Here is a 22,385-nt window from a genome sequence, read left to right as displayed (position 1 = left end):
CGTGTGATGAGTGCCATTAGTAAGAGTCAAATATTGATAAATAAATTTTAAATTTTACAAGTCAGTCTGTTTAATTGAATGCTAAAAGTTGTAGTTCATCACATCTAGTGTGCACAGAGGCTGTTTTTTCCCCTCTCTAGTGTTTGCATGCCAGTTGGAAGATACAGCTCACAAACTGAAATTCAGAATAGCCTTCATAATTGCTACTGTACCTCTTTTTTTTGAATGCTTTTGTTTTCTGTTATAGAATAAATTTATCAGAAGAACAAACTCTTGATATAGCAATGATAGAACAGCTAAGAGAAGCAGTAGATTTATTACAAGATCCCAACAGGTATGCTTACAACAGCTGATGTGTTAATGTAATGTATTTAATTTTTTTGTGAATGAGAATTCTTTTTTAACTGATAATTGAAAGTTCCCTGGAGTTTTGAAGTATTTTTTTTTAGCATACTGATGTTTTTCAGGAGGAACTTAGTTAAGAAGGAAATGTGCATTTTCTCTCTAAGTATCTAGACAAGATTCCCAGTAAATTAAGAGGGATTTCAGCCTAAATTCAACCTAAATCCAACCTAAATTGAGCACATAAAAGAGGTGCCTGAATTAGTGATGGAGTTTCTGTAGCCTCCCTCTGAAATCAAAAGGAGGAAAAGGCAGCTAGAGAAAGTTACTTAGATTTCCCCTGTCTACAGAAGGCAAGGTTTTATAATTCAGGTGCCTGTTTTAAGTGGCTGAACTCAGGTGGAATGACTCTGGGTCTGTGAATAAACAAAGGAGTGAGTATTTAAAAGAAAATAAATGCTTGTCCTACTGAAAAGGTCTGACAAGAGTGGTGTAGGTAGTTCTGTCCGGATGCTTGCTATTGCTTTTCTTTTTGTAACCATCTTCAGAAATTAAGTTTATTTCAAAACAAGGTAACTAAATTTTCTTCTATGAGGTAGCTGGTTTGGAGCTTAATTTCTCTGAAGAATAGAAACCTCCTTGTTGCTTCCAGCCTAAAGTATCCTTGTTTCTCCTTCTTCTCCCTTGGCTGTTTGTTCTTGTGACTACACTGTTCTTTAGTCTAAATGCCTATTTTGATACTGCTTTTTCACCTAACAGACCTTCCTACTTTTTAGGACAGAAATGCACTCCTGTTAGTATTTATAGAGACAATTATCTGGCTTTACTTTGAATAATATAGAGAATTCTTGAATCATATGCTAAATATTTGAATCACAAGTATTTTTGCTTAATAAAAAGTCATACAAATTAGGAAAGCTTTTTAGTTCCTGTGGTTTGTGTGAGATAGTATACCATTGCTTCTGCACTTTATATGGGGCTTATTACTTTGTGGGAGAAGTGTTGCGATTAAAAAAGGAAAAAGTCTGGTTTGGAAAAAAAGTGATATTAAAAATATTTCAGTTGTTAGCCTTATAAATTTTGTCATTTCGTTGTTTTTTTTTTGTTAAATATTGCCCCAATATTTCCTACATATTTAGTTTTCTTTGTTAAATTATAAAGGGCAATAAAATGCAGAAAATTAATCTGTTTCTCCATGCATGTTCACGTGCTTTCATTTGTAACACTAGTAAATTTGAAATATGGCTTTTAAAAATGGCTAATCATGTAATGCATGTCTATTTTTCTACTAGTTTTTTACATAGTGGGTTTGAGGGTTGTTTTTGTGGCTGCACTTTCTTTTTCTAAGCTTAAACTGTGAATATTTATTTTTACATTTGAGCGCTATATAGGCTTTTCAGTGTATGTCTCCTGTATGTTAACATCCAGGCTTACCCAGGAAGATACATCTGGGTGCCTAATACTTGCCAAATGACGCTGTAGACTTTCAGTCCGCTGGGCCTTGGGTTCCTCATAATTTCTCTTATGATTACTGGATTACGTGGCAGTTTGTTATATACTTGCATTATATAAAGCAGTGTGAGAAAATTTTGCTTTTCATATTGAACAGTTTTTGTACCTTTATCCAGATCCACAAAGGAATTTAAATGCATCCATTGTTCCTTATTTTAAGATGCACAAAAGCTTTCATGTGCTTTAAACTAAAACTGAGAGCATGGCAAAAATTATAACTTTCCCCAAAGAGATTTCCTTTGTGCATCAGTATAACTTTAATCACCCAGTCAGGATGACCTAGTTGAAACGAGTAACTCCAGCCAGAATTATCCTCATCTCATGCTGAGGGCCATTTAGGAGTTAGAAAGAGAAATTACTGCAGGGGCTGAACCAGTAGGTGATGCTGACATGCCTAACATGCACAGACTAGAGTTCGGTGTAGAGCACATCAACTGGAGCTGTATTGGCTAACGGAGATGACTATTAAACTTGTAAAATGCTTTTTCAGTTAGTGTTGTCCTAGCGTTCTGCAGAGTTTCAAATCTGCATACCCTATGTGCATATAAGCCGCCTTTCAGTTCTGGAAAGGAAAAGGATTTCAGACTCACCCTTTTTCTGTATTTTTCAGATGTTTGCTTCAGATTCCTATATTCCTTTTCCTGTATTCACTGCTTTCTTTCAGATCATTGTCTTTTGTGAATTTATTATTATGCTGCTTTCTCTTCATCCACTGTAAATGAAATTTGAATACCTAACCAGGGCTGTGGCTTCTATTTGAACACAGGGTGCTAGAGATTGGATATAAAAATCTACAGTCTTCTAGATAATGGCATGGTTGTTGGTAGTAAACAGGTCCTTTTGTTTTCATACAAGCCAGTGCTCAGGGTGAGGTTTTGCAGATGAAGGCATTAACATTGCTTTGGCTGAATTGGTGACAGTGAAGCATCAGAAGGCATTTCAAAAAGTTGTTAAGAGATAACACTGAGCAGGTTAAAACCATGACTATAAAAGAATTTCATATATCCATTTATTTGTAAATACTGAACAGGATGGTTGCCAAAGCTATACCCCAGTGCAATGTTTTTATTTCAAACCTTGCAGATTAAGCATGGATATTTCAGAGAGCAGTGGTGTGAATCTGTATCCCATGGAACCAGCAACATCTTTAGAATTTCAGGAGTCTACAGTAAAGTGTGTTTATCTACCTTTTTTTAGATAAAAATAATGCATTTGTTAGATTAATCATATTCAAGTTTCTACACAATTAATTACATATTTGCATTTGTTTATCTTTATACATAGTGGCCAAATGCAGATGGAGATGTCTACCCTTGGTCAGGTACGTTAATTAGTGTATTATTACAACATAATTTGGGGGGAAAGACAGGAAATGAGCCAACAATTTCATCAATTACTAATCTACCAAGCAGGGAAGGGAAAAGCTTAGTAGGCTGGAAGACAAAATTCATTCTTCTTTAACACTTTTATATACTTGCTTTTATTTTTTTTTCCCAGAGCACTGTTGCTGTAGTTACAGAGAGTACACGAAGTATGATTTAAAGTTTTACAGTGTGATATATCCTGCTTATTGTTTGATCTGTATCCTGACTGGTGAACTGGTATTCTTTGACATACTTTGTTTACATTTACATTATCTATCCCTTAGCACTGGAACTGCAAGTATATAGTATCTGCTTGCTACTCTGTTTGCTTTTCATCACAGTGTTTATAATAAATGCCTCTGAGGTAAAGTTATGCAAACAAAGATATAGTTCTGTTTCCAGTGATACACAGTCTGTTTTTAATCTTACAGAGAGAAAATGCTGAAGAGGAACTAGAATTTCAGAGAAGGAGGGAATTGATTATGGAGAAAGCAAAGCCTGAAGTGAGAACTTGTGAACAGGGTGAAAAATGGTCATTGAGTCAGGTATGGAGGTGTCTGGATGCAATAAATGTGGAAACATTTGGAATGGATTGTTGCATTCTGTCAGTTTCTGTGTAGTAAATCCTAGTGGGTTTAGCTATCTCTCAGGAAAAAAACTGATATAATGAAATTAATAAAAGTCTTTTCTTCCAATAAACACCATAGTAGTTGCAGTGGTTGCATTTCCCTGGAAGAAATAAGTCACTTCAAAGTTAGATCTTCAATAAAATGAAATACCTGATTCCTTGTTTATCTTGATGCTTTTCAAATACTCTTACATATAACCCCTGTTACCATCAAATATTCCTGTCATATCCTCGTGACTTTGTTAGTCTTAATTTTGTCTGTTTTTTCTTTAACATACCAAATTCAGAAAAGTTTAGTTGGTTCATCTCTTTTGTTATGTTGTTGGTTGTGGGGGTTACAACGCTTTAGTTGGAACAGTTCTTACTACGTTGCTGAGGTGAACGGATAAGGCTAATTCAGTGTCAAAATGTCTGTGGTCTCTGTATTTGGACGAACTGTTTAACAAGGACACTGCTGGTTCACTTAAGAGCCTTTTAAAAAGAAGAAATAATTCTTTGTAAACACTTGTAGAGGGCCTGACCTGGATTGTGTTATGCAGGTGAGAGACACATTCCGTGAAATGGAAATATTTTGTAAGAGCAAGTTTTTAATCATGCTACATTCTATGTAGTACAGTAAGCGCTTGTGTTGCTACTTGTGTTACTAAATTAATTCAATTTAGCATAAAGTCAAAATTCTGACTAGTGACCTGCATGCTATGAGAGAGATTAGGCAACGAGAGAGTTATGCCTGCAACGTAGGCATAACTCGTGGGTCTGTCGCAAGAACATAGTCCCTGATCACAGGAGTGCTCAGGCATGTGAGTCCCCAGTAGAACTGGCTGGGATCAGATGAGTAAGATTTATTTCTGTTTATTCTAGGTAATACAGTGGTTGAGGTAATATTCTGAAAGATGTCTAAAACTGAAGAATTTTTTTTTTTAAGCTTCAAAAGTAGCCATGAAAGGTCATGAAGCAAAATGGGTGTGTAATCTTTCTTCCCATCTTGCTGACTTGTGGACAGCCCTGTGACTGTTGGGACCAAGCGTTCCAAGTGCTGTCTTACCCCCTCTCCCACCCCGCTTTTTACTGATTAAAAAAAAAAAATGGACCTAAGCAAATGATTTTGAATTGAATTAGAATTTGTGTTTACTTATGCCAGCTGTGTTTCTGCTGACTCAGTTACGATTGATGCAGAATTAATGGTTGTATTTAATATTTATTTACATGATTTACATGTTTCCCATTTAACTATAGCAGAAGGGGTAACAAAAGCTATGTTATATTGCAATTACGAAATGAATTGGTTACGGAATACTTCTCTCCAAATCTATATTAAAAATCTATATTTGCATATTAAACTCTCAGTGATAGTTTAATTACAAAATCTGTGAGACAAAATTGGATACTGCATTTGAACCAACAAATACTAAAATCTTATAAATGCACTGATAATCACTTAGGATTGAAACTAAAAAATTAATGACAAATCTGTGCGAATAATTTCCACAAGGTTTTTTAAAATGTTGTTCAACTAGCAATAAAAGTATTTATTATTCATGAGAATTAATTGTTTCAGTGAAAAAAAGAATTACGTGTTAATGTGTATCTGAGTATCAGGAGCAATTGAGTTTAATGAATTTGCAATGCACTAAATCTGCATAACCATCAATCTTTTAACAAGCAGCAATTTATTTATTTAAACAAACAAACAAGCAAAAAAAACCACCGAAGAAACTACTGCTGTATTTGAGGGCTTGGATAACAGCTTCCTTTAAAATATATCTTGTTGTGGTGTATATATATAGTTGCTGAAATGGTGTTTTCTTTTTTTTTTTTTCCCCTCCTTTCCAAACACAGAATGATCTAATTGTTTGGAATACAAGCGGGCAAACCTCTCACAATGAGGTAAGATGCTAGTGCCATTTGTTTATCTCTTAAATGTTCTATATGAATGGTTCATATACTAAATGAAATATGTAATTGAATATCACAGAAAATATGACTGAGCTCCTCAGTAATGGCTATGTGATTTATTTAGCCTGTGGTTTATTCTTGTCATCTTAAGGTTTTACTAGGGCATAAAAATATACTTTCTGATAAGCTTGTTTCCAAGTTACGTAGTTTAGTATAAAACATTTAATTTTTTTACATTTTGTTCTTTCCGCTACACTTTCTTTTTTTGACTCTTCCTTGTTGCACAAGAGTTTGTTGCTTTCAGTCTCCTTACGGAGATTTTTTTTCCCTTCATATTTTCTGTGCAGAAACAGGGCTTCTCCCTCTACGCTGCACTGTGTATGAGCATCTTGCAAATTCATGAGCACCCAGCCACATTCCTATAGTTCTTGGCTCCCTGAGGAATCTCTTTTTAAATAGGATTCCCATTACGGAGTTTGATTATGGGACTCTTTCTATGTTACCATTGGTGGTATGATGATTATACCTCCCCTTCTCCTGTATGCTGCTACTCCATTCTTCCTGCTGCAACTGTTAGCCTAGTTCAGGGTCAAGGACAATCACTCTTTTCTGCTTTTTAGGCAGAAATTCAGTGTTGCATGGAAAATACCATGCAGAATGGTTTCTTTCTGTGGAAGAAACAAATGTATATAAGGAAAAAATGTCTTTGTTTTTCTAAAGGTACTATGCAACAAAAATGTATGTTTGATGGAACCAAGTGATTACATGGAGGAAAACTGAGAAATAATTGTGCTTGCTTATAATTAGGACGAATATGTTGCAGCCTTTGGTCAGAAACTCATCTTTTCCAGGAAAGGAATAGGATGAAATAAAAAATGGACACTACATTGTCATCAGATTATGGTGGAATAGTTGTAGCGTGCAGTATTGTTAACTTTTGCTTTCTATGCAGTCAGTTGTGACGAGATATTCCAGATGTTATTCTTACTTAGATACATGTTCTTGAATTACACAGAACAAGGATAAAAGTCCGACAATGTCACCTACTACAAACACCACAATCCCCTTTGGCCTGAAGCCACGATCAGGTAATGTGGGAAAGAAAATTAACGAGTTTGTGTGTGCTTATTCTTTTTGCATATCTGTGTTAATAGATGTCTGTATTTTTTTTTACCTTAAGAAGGCATCGATGAAACATTTTTTATGCAAGTTAGAAGACTATTAGAACATTTTAAATGTATAGGTTTGAATCAAGATTGAATTTGTAACAAGTATGTATTTGGCACATTATATAGGGATCAATTTTCATCCCTTACTAATAAATCAGATGCTTTATAAAATTATATGTATGTATGTTTAAAAAAAAGTGTGTATGTATATAAATATGCATATTTTATACATGTATACATATATATAATCTGTGCTGACATACTAATTGAACTATGATTTTTGCTTAATTGGTATGTAGTGGTAGAGTTTATTGTTTGTTGAATATAATATATGTGAATAGTTAGGCTTGTTTGGAAAATGCTTATGCATTGCTCTGAAAATTGCTCATTGCAATGAGTCTTTCAGTAGTTATGCTTGTGTAAGCAAGCATCTTATAGGAAGATTAGATGTTTATTTCAGCCAGCAGCTGAGTTTAATGAATTTGCAATGCACTAAATCTGCATAACCATCAATCTTTTAACAAGCAGCAATTTATTTATTTAAACAAACAAACAAGCAAAAAAAACCACCGAAGAAACTACTGCTGTATTTGAGGGCTTGGATAACAGCTTCCTTTAAAAACAGGATTAGCTACAGGATTAAACTCAGTTTTTATCTTCTCTGTGCTGAGGTAGTCAATGTTGTTAAGTCACCTCACATCACCCCTAAAGAATAACGGTAGGTTTTTCAGTATGTTTCAGCATCCTGAGACTAATGCTGGTTTCTCACATTCGCCACAAATGCTTTTAATCAGATGCTGGTATACCACTACAAGCTTGTAGTTTCCATAACAAAGTATCTTGGCAATAATGGCAGCAGTTTCACATTTGAATGTTTAAGAAATTGTACCCATAGATTTAGTTTGTTGGTTTTGGGTTTTTTTTTTTAAAGCTTAGAAAGCAAAGAAAATTATTTTGAACCAACCTTGTTTCATGAAGAGGATATTTTGAATTTCTAATGTAGTAATGATATACAGTTTGACAGATCTGTTCAGTTACATTTCTTTGTTGGACTGTTAAGCTCTGGCTCTATCCTTGTATGTTTCTGGTGCTTTAGAGATGTTGTTATTTCTCTATATATTTAAAGTACAGGTTAAACGATGAGCAAATGGGTCCTTTCAGAATTTGGAAAAAATAGAACATTGAGTAATATTGCACAGTCCAGGGGCAGCATTGTGATAACACCATGAGGAGAAAGGTGTGTGAAGGCAAACAGGCCCATGCAATGTTTCTGCTTTCACGGGATGTAGGCCGTGTTCTCCTGAGCTGCCAGTGAAGTCTGCCACTAGGGTCTAGACAGAGGGAGAGAAGGCAAAACCATGACTTCTTGCTAAAGTGTTAGTTTAACGTGCGCTTCTGAATCTTAGTATATCAGTGCACCAAGATGTCCTATGCTTACTTAATGACGGTAGTAGGTCAGGACAAAATAGTCTAGTGAATCTTTTTTAGAGTATTTCTAAGATTGCAATGGTTATAGTCCCTTGCAGCAAATCCTCCAAGTCGTGTGATGGAAGACCAGATGTGCACAACTCCTACAGTTCTTCCCCTGTCTATATCGCAGCTGTGTATAGGCTCATTAAATACCAAAGTCAGTTGGTTGTAATCTGTTGATTTTCTGCACTGTACCAATGCAAATTCATATATTTGAATTGCTTTGAGTGTGCCAATACTACAGTGTCTTTTGGTCACAGCTATGGGTTGCAAAAAACTTGCTAATCTGAATTTGTTTTCCTTTCTGTATTGTACACTACAGAGTCAGCAACGTAAAGCCGTTACTGTACAATCTTCCACCTCATCACATCCACTTTAAGTCATGTTACCTTAAATTTATACCATTGTAAGGCAGGGGAACAGGCAATAGTAAAACTTTAGGTCCAACTTCAGATCAAAAGACAGTATATTAGCTGTGTAGCACAATGTAAAAAATGAAACCTTGCAAAGGAGTAGTGAAGCTGCATATTGTTTCCTCTCCTGCTCCCACCCTAGAACTACTCTAAAAGTAGTATTAAAATTTGTTTTGCTAACACATAAGAATAATTTACAGGTAGAAGTAGTACATGACTGAAAATCTGGCATGTTTGTGAATCCTGCATGTTTTTCCCATTAAAGCTGGTTACCTTGCCATGTCTCTTCATGTCAAGACATATCTTGTCATGTTGTGTTTCTTCAATGTATTCCCTGTAAAACTTTGTGCAAGTTTTGTGTGAATTTGAACCATCCTATCACTGTCTAAATTTGTGCTTGTTAATTATATACTGCTTTACTGCCCTGAGCTAGTCTAGTGGTCAGCAATTCTGTGATCCAGGAAAGTTTTTCAGTTCAGGTTGCAGTTTATTTTAATAGCTTTTTTCATTTAAGTTCTTCATGGCTTTAGGGGAAACTTTAAAACTCATTGGAAGTAAGTTTTAGCTATTTAACTTCATTAGTGCTTACATTTGAATTACTTGCTTCTATAAATCTTTTAAATCTGAGTGCAAAATTAAAAGAACATTAAAATGTTCTGACTAAAACGTGTATGTCATTCTCTGTGTAAAACATAGTGGTAAATTTTCAATGAAAATATATGCACCCAAAGTTTTCTGAAATTTGAGAGTTTATTTTCACTGTATTTATTTTAATGCATTTTAAATAAATATTGCTTTCTATTTGACTTCCCCCCCCTCATCATTTCATAATGATTTATGTCTCTTGGAAGGGTGAATGTAAACTGTTCTAGACTTCTGGTAAGGATTCCATTTTTTTTGAAGTACACGCACAAATGAAAGTGCTTCCAGAGGATAAACTGCAGTGGCTTAAACTTCTGTGTTAGTACACACTGTGTTAGAACATAGTGATATGTGTTCAGGACTGAAGGTCCTTTTATTCTTTCATTTTAAAGCTAGGCAAAACATTGGGAAAATTCATATCTGATGGCTGACATGGTACCCAGGAAAATGTTTTGAAAGGTAATGAATGTGTTTTGTCGTCTTGACAGATTCTTTTCAAAGGTCAGATGTTTGCATAGAAGGTAAAAAGAGAGAAGATTTTTTTAAATTTTTCAGAATATTTTCTCCTGTATTTTAAATACTGTCATAGAGTATGGGCTTCTCAAATTCACATTAATTTTGAAATCCTTAAAAAATTTCTGTTGGAAAACCCCACTAATTACAAGTTTTCTTAGAACCATAGTTTTGTTCTTGGGATGTGCTTTTGCTCTCTGAAAAGGAATCACTCAAACAGTTAATAAATTTACACTCTTTGTCCTTGATTCATGAATTAAAATGTTCAGAGTGGTGTCAGTTGTTGACAGTGAGTATTGCAAAGTTCTTGCCATGATATCTTTAATATGCCAGACCCTGAAGCCTGAATATCTACCAATACATCTTGCAGTACTCAAGAATATTTTTTGCTTTTGTTCTGTGCCATTTTGGGGTCACTATGTTTCATTGTTTCTGCTGAACAAGATGGTAGCAACACAGACAAACAAAAAAACCAAAAATTGTACCTTCAGAGGCTAAAAGAAGCACTGGCAGAACTCAAAATCACAAAGCAGTTTGTACTGTGAAGTGAAAAATTGTTCCCTCGCAACTGTTTATGTAGCATAGTCTTACTTTTGAATCCAATGTCTTCATTTTGGTAACTTGTAGAGGAATTGAAGCACAGTGTTAGTATCTGTCGACATGCTTGTCTCACCGTCTTTCAAGTTTGTTGAAACACATAATGATCATTACAACTTGACAGTATTTTTCCCTCCTTTGAGTGCTAGTTACTGCTTTTCTAGTTTCTGGATATTTATTACTTCCATTTGTTTTCTTCCCTAGCTGCATTATCTGCGTTCTTTGGAAAATAATGAGAATCCTTGTTGCCAGCATAATTACAGACTGTTTGTCATTTGCCATAAATCCATGTTCTGTTACCCAGTGTTGACTCTGCGCAGAGTTTTACATTGTGCAGACTTTCAGGTTCAGCTGATCTGGTGTCCCTACAGCCAGGAGGAGTAAACTGGCTTTGGAAAAAGGCTAAGGAGAAAGAGCTCTTGAACAGTTGAGTGTGAAGATAAGTTTTAAGGTGAAGTTTTATATGACTCTGTCTGAATTCTCATCATGTTAATACAGATTCCGGAACTGTGGGAAGGAGGAAGTCTATGTGATTAGGTTCCTTATGATTATTAATTTGGAATGGTATAAAATATGGACTTTCTGTGCTTACTGAAACTTTAGCTTTCACTTTTTTTCTAATATTAAATGGTTTTAGCTGCTTATAGATCTACACAGTAATTTTAAATTGATTTAGGGTTATGGTTTGACATTTAGAGTAGAGGTAGTTTATAATCTCCAGTTTAGTTTGAGGGAAGTGAATGTTGCTTGTGTGTGGGATTCAGTAGATAAAACCATGGAAATACACGTAGGAAACCAAGAAAGGAGTGAGTTCATAATTGTTGTGGCAGAAGTGGTAAGGAACACTGTGATCAGATATAGGAAAAACTCATTGATTAGTGACATCATTGTGAAGGGCAGAGAAGGAGAGATTTAAATTCTGTGCCAGAAAATAGGAAACCAGTCAGAAGTTTTGAAAGGGTGGATAACGTGCTGAAGATAAGCAGGCAGGAGATGTTTTAAGGTTGTCATTGTCCCGTTCTGAAACATTGTAGAATGTAGGTTGGAGGAAAGCTTGGGTGGAAAGCCTTGCCACAATCAAGACAGGAGACAAAAGTGCAGAGTAGATGTGGTGGGGAGAGAATAAAAATATCCGCTGAAGGATTTGAGGAACAAATAAGAGGTGTTGCCATGGCTAGTTGAAGGACAGAAGGCAGAATGGGTGGAGAACAGGGACTGTATTGCTGTTCAAGTTTAGCTCCGTAGTGAATTGATGAGTGGTCGTGAACTGTAGGCATGACATGCTTTTACGAGTCATCTCGTGAATAGTCTCCAGACTCTGTTGCAGCTTCTGTGGAAGTGTGCAATTTTGCATGCTTTAGGGAGCCCAGTGGGGTCATTAATGAATCTGTGCTTGTTAGAAGACTGTCTACAGTGCAGGTTTGCCAAGGCTTGTGGTGCAGACTCAGGATCACCCTTTAGAGAGGTATTGTATGTCTGGTTTTGTCCCTGGAAAGTCTGTAAAAGTTGTAGAGGACCGGAACTTTCCTCGGGTGGTAGCCCCGTTGTAGGTTTGGACTTACTGTTGGGGGAGTTAGCAAGAAATAAAAGTAGTGCTGCATGTACTATTAAGTGAAGTAAAACAAAAGGGAACCATTTGTAGTACATGTACTTACAGAACATGTTTTAACAGAATCAGAATCCAAGGGATAATGTAGTTGCTACTTATCAAAATCTGCTAGGAAGTTGTAATAATATTTTCAAGTGGAGGTGTAAATTTTCTTTGTCTTTGGGAGAGAAAGTGTTCTTATTATATAGTAACAAAAAATACCAAAATGCTTATTCTCTGAACTTTTCATTGCTGAAACTTCACAACTAATGTATTTACCTTCTGATTCACAGAGTCAATGTACTTGTCAGGCTATAATGTGAAATCTATGGGTACTTTTTCTTAAAACTTGGTTGTAAACAAGTTGTGTGAAGTGCTGTGGTTGCAATGATCTTGCTAAGCTTAACAGCTTTAACTGCGCATATAATGTATGATATGCAAGTACTAACATATAACTTTTCGTTCTTTTTATTCTGCACCATCTTTCATTCTTTTTCAAAAATTACGCATTTTATATTAATCACCTTTGAATTACATCTTTGTCATTACCATACAATCCTAATGCCATATATGAACTGCTGCTGCCCTCTTTTATCCCCCCGCTGGTCCTTATACCACCATGGTTGGACTGGCTGTCACTCCCCTCCAGCAGACCCATCCCTCAGTCTTCCTCCTATCTCCTTCAACACACTTACACAGGCACAAACATGGGACAACTTTAGCTACAGTATCCCATCTGAAGGAGACAGTGACAATGGTAGGTGTTCCATATATAATTTATTTAATTTTGTGTTTTCAGAAACCTGAATATATGGCAAATGTCCCATGTGGCCAAGGATGAAGGGCAGTACTCTTGAGGGGTTGTTTATATTAATTGACTGTAGAATATATAGTATCAAAAGTAAATGAGTGAAGAGTGTCACTGTTTTCAAGTCTGGCAAAACAACTTTTCCCATGATATCCGCTCTAAGAACTATTTCCAATATATGTTTATTTACTTGCTTTACTTTCAAGGGTTTATAAAAGTTGTACTCAAATAGCAATTAATTTTGCTACTCTTTTCTGCATTTTTTTTGTTTATTTTTTTGGTAGATACTGACTGTTAATAAAAATATCCTGCTCTGATCTGCAGTTATTGATACAGGTGCATAACTAACTTAATTAGAAGAGAAATCCGTGAAGAAACAAAGCTGAAACAATCAGCTAGGCAAAAATAGTTATTTCTGTCCAACAGAAACAGTTTGTTAGTAAGCTGTCAAACTTCTCTGTGCATAGTGAAGTTCAAGTTTGTTAGTGGATGTTGTTACTGCTTTTTTTGTTTTGTTTTTCTCCAGGATATTATTGTCATAGTACTTTGAGTCTTGGCACTAATACTCAAAGCTGGCCACACATGGGCTGTCAGAGTCATCTCCTGCATTAATAGTTAAATGTCAGATGGAAGAAACAGAACCTAGACAATGAAACCATTTATAAATATTTGATAGGCAGATATATATTTTTTTTAAAGTAGGACTGTTGTTCTTCCAGTTGCCCTAAATTAGAAGAGTGTTTTGGTACTGGAAGGCAATGAAACTGTCAAGAGCATTAGATTGAAACCAAGACCACAAATTTTGAATGATAAATTGCCAACATTTAGTTTAGAACGCCTGCATTCTTGGTTCAGTTCACTACTTGACAATACTCGCTATTGCCACGGTGTTCTTCATTATAAAACCATAGAAGGCAGCACATGTAAGGAATCAGCTTTGTAAAGGAAATGAGTGTGGAATGTAAGAATTGTGATAACAGTAAGTTGAAAAACTGAATTTAGTACATGATGGTATGAAACTTGACATTTTGCTGATGAATATTCTAACAGAGAAAAGGGAACGCTAGAGTACAGAATTTTATCTACGTTAATCTAGATTTGTTAGTGTTTTATTCTTCTAAATGAAACAAGCAGTATAGCCTGGCCTGTGCTCATGCATTTGGAACAGATGTCTCATGTCATTCAAAGCTTAAGCCAAATGCAAATATTACTGTTTATTACCTCGGGCTGTTACAACAAAACTGCTTTTACAACTGTTTTTTTTTAATCAGGACTGTTGTCTTTCTGTTTACAGTTTGTTTTCTAAGGTATATTTTCCTATGGTAGGAAGTAAACCAGAGACTGTTCTCTGGCGCTGAGGTTAGTTGGCACAACATAGTTTGAATCCATTCCTAAGCACTCTTACTTTCCAGAACAGGATGACTGCATTTGAGCTGCCTTTGGGGAATGTCCTTTGCCTGTGCTATTCCTTGAGCTACACCAAGACGTTGTGTAGAGAGAGGTAGTTTTGCACAGACCAAAACTGTACCAGGAAGCAACAACATTAACAGTATCGATGTGTGCGGGCCAGTGGTGAGGATCCATGCACCAGCCCTGTGTAGCTTTTGATATAGAAATGCCATGCATCAATTTAATATCTTAATATTTCATAACAACTTTAATGTAGTTACCTGGCAACAGCTCTGTAATAGAGGAGGCCGAATCCAGAATTTCTGGGACATTATAAGGCTTGGAACAGACAGGTCTTTCAAGGCCAATGTCCATACCATTGCGGAGGCTTTGGTTTAGCAAATGACTCTGTGTAATAACTTCTCTGTTACTTAAATTTGGACCGAATAAATCAAACAAAGAGAAATCTAACTGTAAACTTTTAGCCTGACTTCATCTCTTCCTGTTATTAGTCCAACCTTCTTTTTGTCTATTATTTTTAGAGTCAGGTTAAATAATTTCATCGTTTACCTGAAGGATAACATTGTCAAAATAAGTACTTGAGACACTAAATTCCTTGATGTGCTATAAATAGTGCACCTATGTGCATTGTAACTCAGTACAAAAATGAAAGTTTTCACAAGGAAGTTTGTCCTTGACTGCGGTATGTCAAATACACATTGTATTATTAACTATTACCCGTTTAACTTGTTGAGAATTGTACAAAATACTTTTTAAAAAAAACCTATTGGAACAAGCATTACATAGTAACCGTGGTTGACCGTGGGTTCAGAAATCAGAAACTCGCTATTGGAAAGAGTAAAAAATAGACCTTCAGGTGTGTGTGAGGTATGGGCTCCCCTTGCTGGAAAACATGTGTACTGCAGAGCAGCAAGTGATACTCGGGACTGCCAAAATTTTCTGTATTAGAACTTTTTTTCTTTAAACTCAGTATATAACTGAAACTTTTATAAGTAATACTTTTGAGTGTGTGGGTGTTTTTGGTTTGGTTTTTAATGAATTTAACTTATTTTATTTTACTTAGAAACTTTTAATTATAGTTTCCCACTGCCTTGAGATTAGCCTGTTTTTTTCCTCATGGTGGAATGTATGTCTTGTTCATGAATAGAATTGAATAAGTGATGTTGATATTTACTTTTCATTAACTGATGTCTTTAGTCTGACATCAGAAGGAGGTGTGCTTGGGACATTCATATTGACTTAGCAATGGCCTAAACAAAGATAGCTGTGGCCAAACTGAATGAAGTCCATGATAATACCCTGATACTTGCAAAATTGAACGTAAATATGAGCTAATGCTCTCATAAAGAATCTTTTGAAATGTTGCTGCTGCTAATAAAGCTACAGGGGCATTTAAATAACATTTAAATACGGTATTACTCTTCAAACATGGTTTTATCTAGGTATTTCATCTGTGAGAGGCAGCAAAGCTCAATTATTAAAGTTGTACATTGAACTATTTCTAAAATGTAAATCTTAGAAATTGCAGCTACAGCTTTTAATAAATATGATAAAAGATTTTTATTTCACCTCTTAAAAAATTAAGAGCAGTCTCCAATAAATTGTTACAGGGTGGCTAATGCAAAAAAATTAATTCAGTACAATTCTAGAGTTTAATAGAAGTCCTGGATAAGAATTTCTGCCCTTTGAAAACTTGGGTGTTGATGTTGTTGTTTTAGCTGTCCAATACTATGTGATTTACTATATGATTTAATAAATAACATTTTAGATATTTCTAATTGTTTAATTTTTACCATATAAAAGCGCTTTCATCAGGAATTTGCCAATGTATTAATTAGTTTAAAATTATCTAAATCAATAGGTAATGATCTGAAATGGCATAGTTAAACCAGGTATGTGGATTGTTATACTTCATAACAACAGTAGTCACAGCTGTTAACAGCCTTTGTATGTTTGTATATGTGCAGTCATAGTTATACATATGCCTCTCTTCAAAATATTAAGTACATATCTGTTGATACACTGTACTTTGGAAATAGAGTTCTATTCCGAGTTTGGAGTTTGCCTTCTACAAAGGCAAAGATTAAATGTCAACGCAACTGTGGACCTATTGTATCTGAAAGGATGGCTCTGCTACTCTCACGTTATGTGTGGGAAGTTGGCATAATGAATGTTCTCATTTCTGATGTGTGCACCTGTGTGTAGATCCTTCTGAATGGTGACACTGGTGAAGCTATGCAGTCCACCTGGAGAAGGGATCTGAGCTGCAGTTGGGATCTGTAGTTCTGTCCTGCACGTTCTCTCCAGGACGCTCTCCCAGTCTGCCAGTGGGATTTCTGATGAAATCTTTATCTTTAAAAAGGATAAAGTTTGCTAACATAAAACTGTAATATTTAGGTGTTCTCTTTAAAAGCAGGGTTTTTTTTTAACAAGTAGCCTTTAATATGGAATTTCTTAAAATTACTGATTTAACAGCAGTGTAGCGGATTTCAGTCACCTGTGAAAAGTTAAAACTATGACTGAGTCGAGTAGTGGAAGGAAGCAAGATTAGTAACTGGCCATAGTTTATTCTGTCTTGATGCCTCAGGTCAGTAACCTAAGGATATGTAAGGAGTTTGTTGCCTTAAGCCCGTTTTTTAGTAAATAAGGGAAACTACTGCCTGTTGGCTGGACTGCTTTAGGTAGTGTCTGTCTGTCGCTTTGGACAGAGAATTCACAGAATTCACAGAATTGTTAGGGTTGGAAGGGACCTCTGGAGATCATCTAGTCCAACCCTCCTGCCAGAGCAGGGTCACCTACAGCACGTTACACAGGACAGCGTCCAGGCGGGTTTTGAATGTCTCCAGAGTGGGAGACTCCACCACCTCTCTGGGCAGCCTGTGCCAGTGCTCCACTACCCTCAAAGTAAAGAAGTTCCTTCTCATGTTAAGATGGAACTTCCTATGTTCAAGTTTATGCCCATAAACTAAGTAGTTTAAATAAGTAGTTTAAATTATTAATTTCGTTCCTTAACCAACCTGCGTACAGTTAGGTGAGATTCCTGGTGACTAGATTTCTCTGAGATTTCGAAGTATTTCTCCTACAAAAACTTTGTCTTGTTTATCTGAGCCCTAGGTGTCAGAGGGTACAGTTTTGTATGTTGGATCTCAACTGATTTGTGGGCTTCATTAAACAGTTTACTTCTGGTCAGAATGTAGATGAAATTTCATTCTACTAGGAGTTCAGTTTTTTAATTTGTTACATATTTGGAGGACTGATTTTTAAAATTCAGCCTGTTACACAACCGAAATAAAATGACTGACATGCCACAATTTTTAATGGAACATCAGAATTACTGTGATTACACCCACATGTACCTTTCTTAAGTCAAGAGTTAATTCATCATTTTTCATTCCTCTGGTAGGTGCTATTGGCAATTCATACACTTCCAGTTTTCTGATGTCCCTTTTAGGAGACAAGGCTTCTCTCTCCTATCCTGTTACTTATTAACCCAGAAATTATCCTCTCTTTCTTTCGTGGCCTTAAACTAACAAAATTAAGACTGAGCAATAGCTGTATGTAAAAACTGAGGTTTCTAGGCTTTGTACTTTCCATCCAGTTAATTGGTACTTAGGGTGTCCTGTTGCGTTTGGACGTGGGAAAGTAATAATACAAAATGCTTCTTTCTTTTAAGCAGTATATTTTTCCATAATAATCAAGTTGGCCTATAATTTGAGTGGCAAACAGCTGACAGTTGCATTTTGTGAAACAAGAATCATAGAATGGTTTAGGTTGGAAAGGACCTTGAAGATCATCGAGTTCCAACCCCCCTGCCATAGACAGGGCCACCTCCCACTAGACCAAGTTGCCCAAGGCCATGTCCAGCCTGGCCTTGAACACCTCCAGGGATGGGGACTCAACAGCCTTTCTGGGCAACCTGTTCCAGTGCCTCACCAGCCTTAAAGTGAAAAATTTCTTCCTAATGTTTAATCTAAACCTGCCCTCTTCAGTTTAAAAGCCATTTCCCCTCATCCTGTCACTACGTGCCCTAGTAAAAAGTCCTTCCCCAGCTCTCCTGTAGGCCCTGTTTAGGTACTGGAAGGCCACAAAAAGGTCTCCCCGGAGCCTTCTCTTCTCCAGGCTGAACAGCCCCAACTCTCTCAGCCTCTCCTTATAGCCTCTCCTATATGCTCCAGCCCTCTGATCATCCTCGTGGCTCTCCTCTGGACATGCTCCAGCAGGTCCATGCCCTTCTTATGCTGGGGCAAGCAAAGCTGCAAACAAGTGACAGTTGTATTTTGGGTGTACATCTTGTTCTTCAGAACTATTTGAAACAGTCACTGATCACAAAAAAAAGGAAGTGTAGAGGTGCATATATGCAGAGTTTTCCTGTAATTATTTCAAGGAACTGTATGTGGGCAAAGTGATACAGTCAACAGAACTAGGGTTGGTGGGAGTACTGCAGAGAGTTTGTGCAATGCTACAATTGCAACATGAATTTTTAATGTAGGCAGACTTACTGAATGGCTAAGTCTGCCTATATTAATCTTCGTTTGGTGGGTGGGGTTTTTTTTTTCAGTATAACCTTATCTAGTAAGCAGTTTGTCCCGTGTAGGAAGATGCTTGTCACAGTTTGTTACACAATTCAGCATCTTGTAGGAAAAGGTTCTACTTGAAGGAATAAGAAGTGTTTCCTGCCACGTTACCTACAAAGTTTTGTACAGATTAGAATTTCTAAGGGACAGTGCTGGTACTTAATCGTCTGACAAACCTTGCCTGTTGAGATTAGGATTTGGTTGAAAAGGTATCCACTCCACTGATGGCACATGATGCCGTTCAGAGCAATATCCAGAAAATACCCATTTATGATTGTAATCCAAGATCCGTTTTTTTCTGTCTTCCTGAGGACAGAGAAATGTTCTAACAGTTTTTGCTGGAGGCAGTGCCTGAGGATTTTGCCTCATTTAGAAATTAATAAATCAATGTGTTCGTTTTTAAACTAAAATCTGTCTTTTTTAAAATCATAGTGTTCTTAAGACCACAAAGAAATCTGGAATCCATAGACCCACAATTCACAATTCGAAGGAAAATGGAGCAGATGAGAGAAGAGAGAGAACTTGTGGAACAGCTACGTGAGGTATGTGTTGGTAGAATTGATTTGTGCTAATGGAGTGGAATGTCATAGGAATGTCATGAGCCTGAACCTGTCAAGTTTTCCAGTTATTTCATGTTACCAGCAGAAGGGATGGTATTGTTGTATTCCTAAACACAGTGCAACTCCTTAAAGTGTGGTGGTGACTGATTCCGCAACCGAATTACAAGATTATTTGTTCTTATGTCATTAGCTTTATGGAATGACTAATTCCAAAATTACTCATTTATTTTAAATAACATCTCTTATATTATTTAATTTTAAAGCAAGGGGGTTCGCTTTTTTCCCCTTACCAAATAGTGTGTAAAAGCTGGGTTGTTTAATGTAGAACTATAAGGACTTTTAGATCTTCATTCTCTTATCTCAGGCCCTCACCTGCTTTAAGTCTGGATTAATCTTACTTTGTCTTGGTGAATTTCTGAAACAGAACAGGTCTTGTTGAAGATTCAGTGTAGTTGATTGAATGTTGTGTATTACCAATTCTGAACTTGGATAGTGCCAAAAGGGATGAGATGCAGGAATTAGATGAGACCAACTTATTGGTGATGGAAAAGAAAACAGAATTAGCAGTAATGAACTGCAGTAGGATGTAGTTCTTCTGAACGTAGTCTAGTCAGCCACATCAACGCACCTTTTTACATTTCTTTTAAGAGTTACAAGTATGTAGCAAGTCCCCAGGTAATTGTTCCTAAAAATAACGTCCTCGAGGTTCCCGCCTTGTGCATTACTTCAGCTAATTCTCACAGTAAAAAGTAGAACAAGGTTATTCACCGTATCAGGCGTGGTCACGGAGACTTAAAGATCTCTCTACACTGTATTAGTATTAGGTATTACCAGTAATAGTGGATTAATGTGTTATTGACCTTCAGGTCCATGCACTATCCTTCTTTGCCCTCACCCTGAAGTATCGTGTCCTGAAATGAAAGTTCTGTTGTCTCTTGCAAGAAGTTTGATTACAAGTCAAGGAGTGGCGACAGAAGCTAGAAGATTTGCCCTGTTTAGAAGCACATAGTGAGATTTTTCAAATTAATAAAGTTTACTCTGGTATACTGGGTCCTTTAGTGAGAGAAGCAACCTCCAGACCATCTCATTATGTACCGTACAAGAAAATAGCCCAGAACATGTAAGTTGTTAAGTTCATACTTATTGAATAAACAAATCTGTTACTATATTTTGCTTTTGAATTTTTTCATGGTGTGTTACAATTTGGTGAGACTTCACAGAACCTGCAGCCTTAACCAAGTTGGGCACTGAACAAGAAGGAACAGCTATTAAAGTACTCAGGTTCCTTATTTAGAAATCTAAATGCACAGTTACTTTTAGCTCAACCACTTCACCTGAGCCATATATTGTGAGAACATTGGTATTTCTGTCATACAGTCTCCCCTTTTCTTGAGTTGTGTGTTTTTAGAGAAATTGCTCCATTTCATAAAGCTTTTTCTTCAAAGACATAGGATTTTTTTCCTCCTTTTGAACCATTTGATTTTGTATACATCCACCGTCACTTCAGACAGTTGTCATTTTGAGAGTGATTCGCCACTTACTCATGAGCAATAGAGTCCAGCAAGAAATACTGGTTGATTTTTGTCACTCAAAGGGTACATTCAATAGTTTTGATGTGCTAAGTGGAACAAATGGTCTGCTGCTGTATTATGGATGATTTTGAAAAAGAGAACAGTTCTTCAATGGTGACAAAATTGAAAGAGAATTGATACACTTCTTGAAGTCTTCAATTTTAATTAAATCTAGTTTCAAACCATGAACTGGTATTCAAATAGTGTTGTAGGTGCACTGTGCTCATAAAAAATAAAAAGCACCCTGATATATACTGAGTAGTCTCCCATCAGGCACATAATTTTTTTAAGAGAAGGAATTTCAAATTCATTAATGTATATAAACCTGTTTGTAAAAAATTTGGAAACAAGTCTCAAATGCATTCTTAATGTGTAACTTTATGTACATATCTCATATACCAAAATGTTTAGATCTAAAGTATGAATTAATCCAAGGTTAAAGCAAAACATATTAGTACATGTGATGCACTCCCTCATTTCGCACTTGTGAGACCATGCATGTGAGTCCTTGAGTAGTGTGTGTAGTAAAAGGAAAAACTGGGAAAATACAACAAAACCCCAGTGGAGGCTACTTCATGGTGAGAGCACTCAAACAAAGGATGTATGAGGAAGAAGCTCAGAGCTGGATTTCTTTCACTTGGAGAAGAGAGTGCTGAGAATATCATATGACTGTCCTCAGCTGCCTGAAGGGTAGTAACAGAGAAGCTCAAGCCAGGCTTTTCAAAGAGAATGAGGGGCAGTGGCACAAATTGCAGAGAAAGAAATTCCAAGTAGCTACAAGGAGAAAATTCTTTGCAATAAGGATGGTGAAACACTGAACAAGGTTGCCTGGAGATGTTGTGGAATCTCCTTCCTTGCAGATATCCAGAGCTTAACTAACCAAGACTGTGATCTCATTTCAAATTTGTTAGACTAGGTGACCTTCAGAAATCCCTTCCAACCGACACTCTCCTTTGATTCTAAAGAGAATAATCTATTTTAATCTAAAACACCCAGGATAAATTGAGGTAATGTATTGAAAGAGAACACTAAGGAGGTTCAACTAGGAATAAGACTTATCTATTTTAAGGTAATGGAAGTAATTATCTCTGAGACTCAATCCAAGAGTTGGAGCACAATATAGGAAACTCATCATATGTAACACTCCTATTGTAGGGTTTTCTTTTCTGGAAATTTCTCAAACATTTTCAAAGTATTTTATTTTGCAATATCAAATTATTTTCAATGGGACTTCAGTTTTACTTAACAAGTAACCAAAAATTCTGTTCTAAATCTGAATGTTTTTCCTTGCCGCACCTATCTTTCTGATAACTCTGATGCTTCCTAAG

General features: G+C 36.3%; 1 protein-coding gene across 1 annotated transcript in view; it reads left to right on the top strand.

Moving 5' to 3' along the window:
• Positions 1-22,385, top strand: part of LRCH1 (leucine-rich repeats and calponin homology (CH) domain containing 1) — a 57,738-nt gene that overhangs the window by 25,887 nt on the left and 9,466 nt on the right. Inside the window, exons 11-15 of the mRNA XM_009881103.1 lie at positions 3,139-3,175; positions 3,650-3,763; positions 5,686-5,733; positions 6,758-6,830; positions 19,359-19,468. Coding sequence (XP_009879405.1) covers positions 3,139-3,175; positions 3,650-3,763; positions 5,686-5,733; positions 6,758-6,830; positions 19,359-19,468 — 382 coding nt within the window. The remainder of the gene's footprint in view (positions 1-3,138; positions 3,176-3,649; positions 3,764-5,685; positions 5,734-6,757; positions 6,831-19,358; positions 19,469-22,385) is intronic.

The sequence above is a fragment of the Charadrius vociferus genome, unplaced genomic scaffold (genome assembly GCF_000708025.1).
Source record: "Charadrius vociferus isolate BGI_N301 unplaced genomic scaffold, ASM70802v2 scaffold210, whole genome shotgun sequence".
Classification (NCBI taxonomy): domain Eukaryota; kingdom Metazoa; phylum Chordata; class Aves; order Charadriiformes; family Charadriidae; genus Charadrius; species Charadrius vociferus.
Note: the sequence above shows the minus strand (reverse complement) of the source record. Positions and strands in the feature narration are given on the sequence as shown.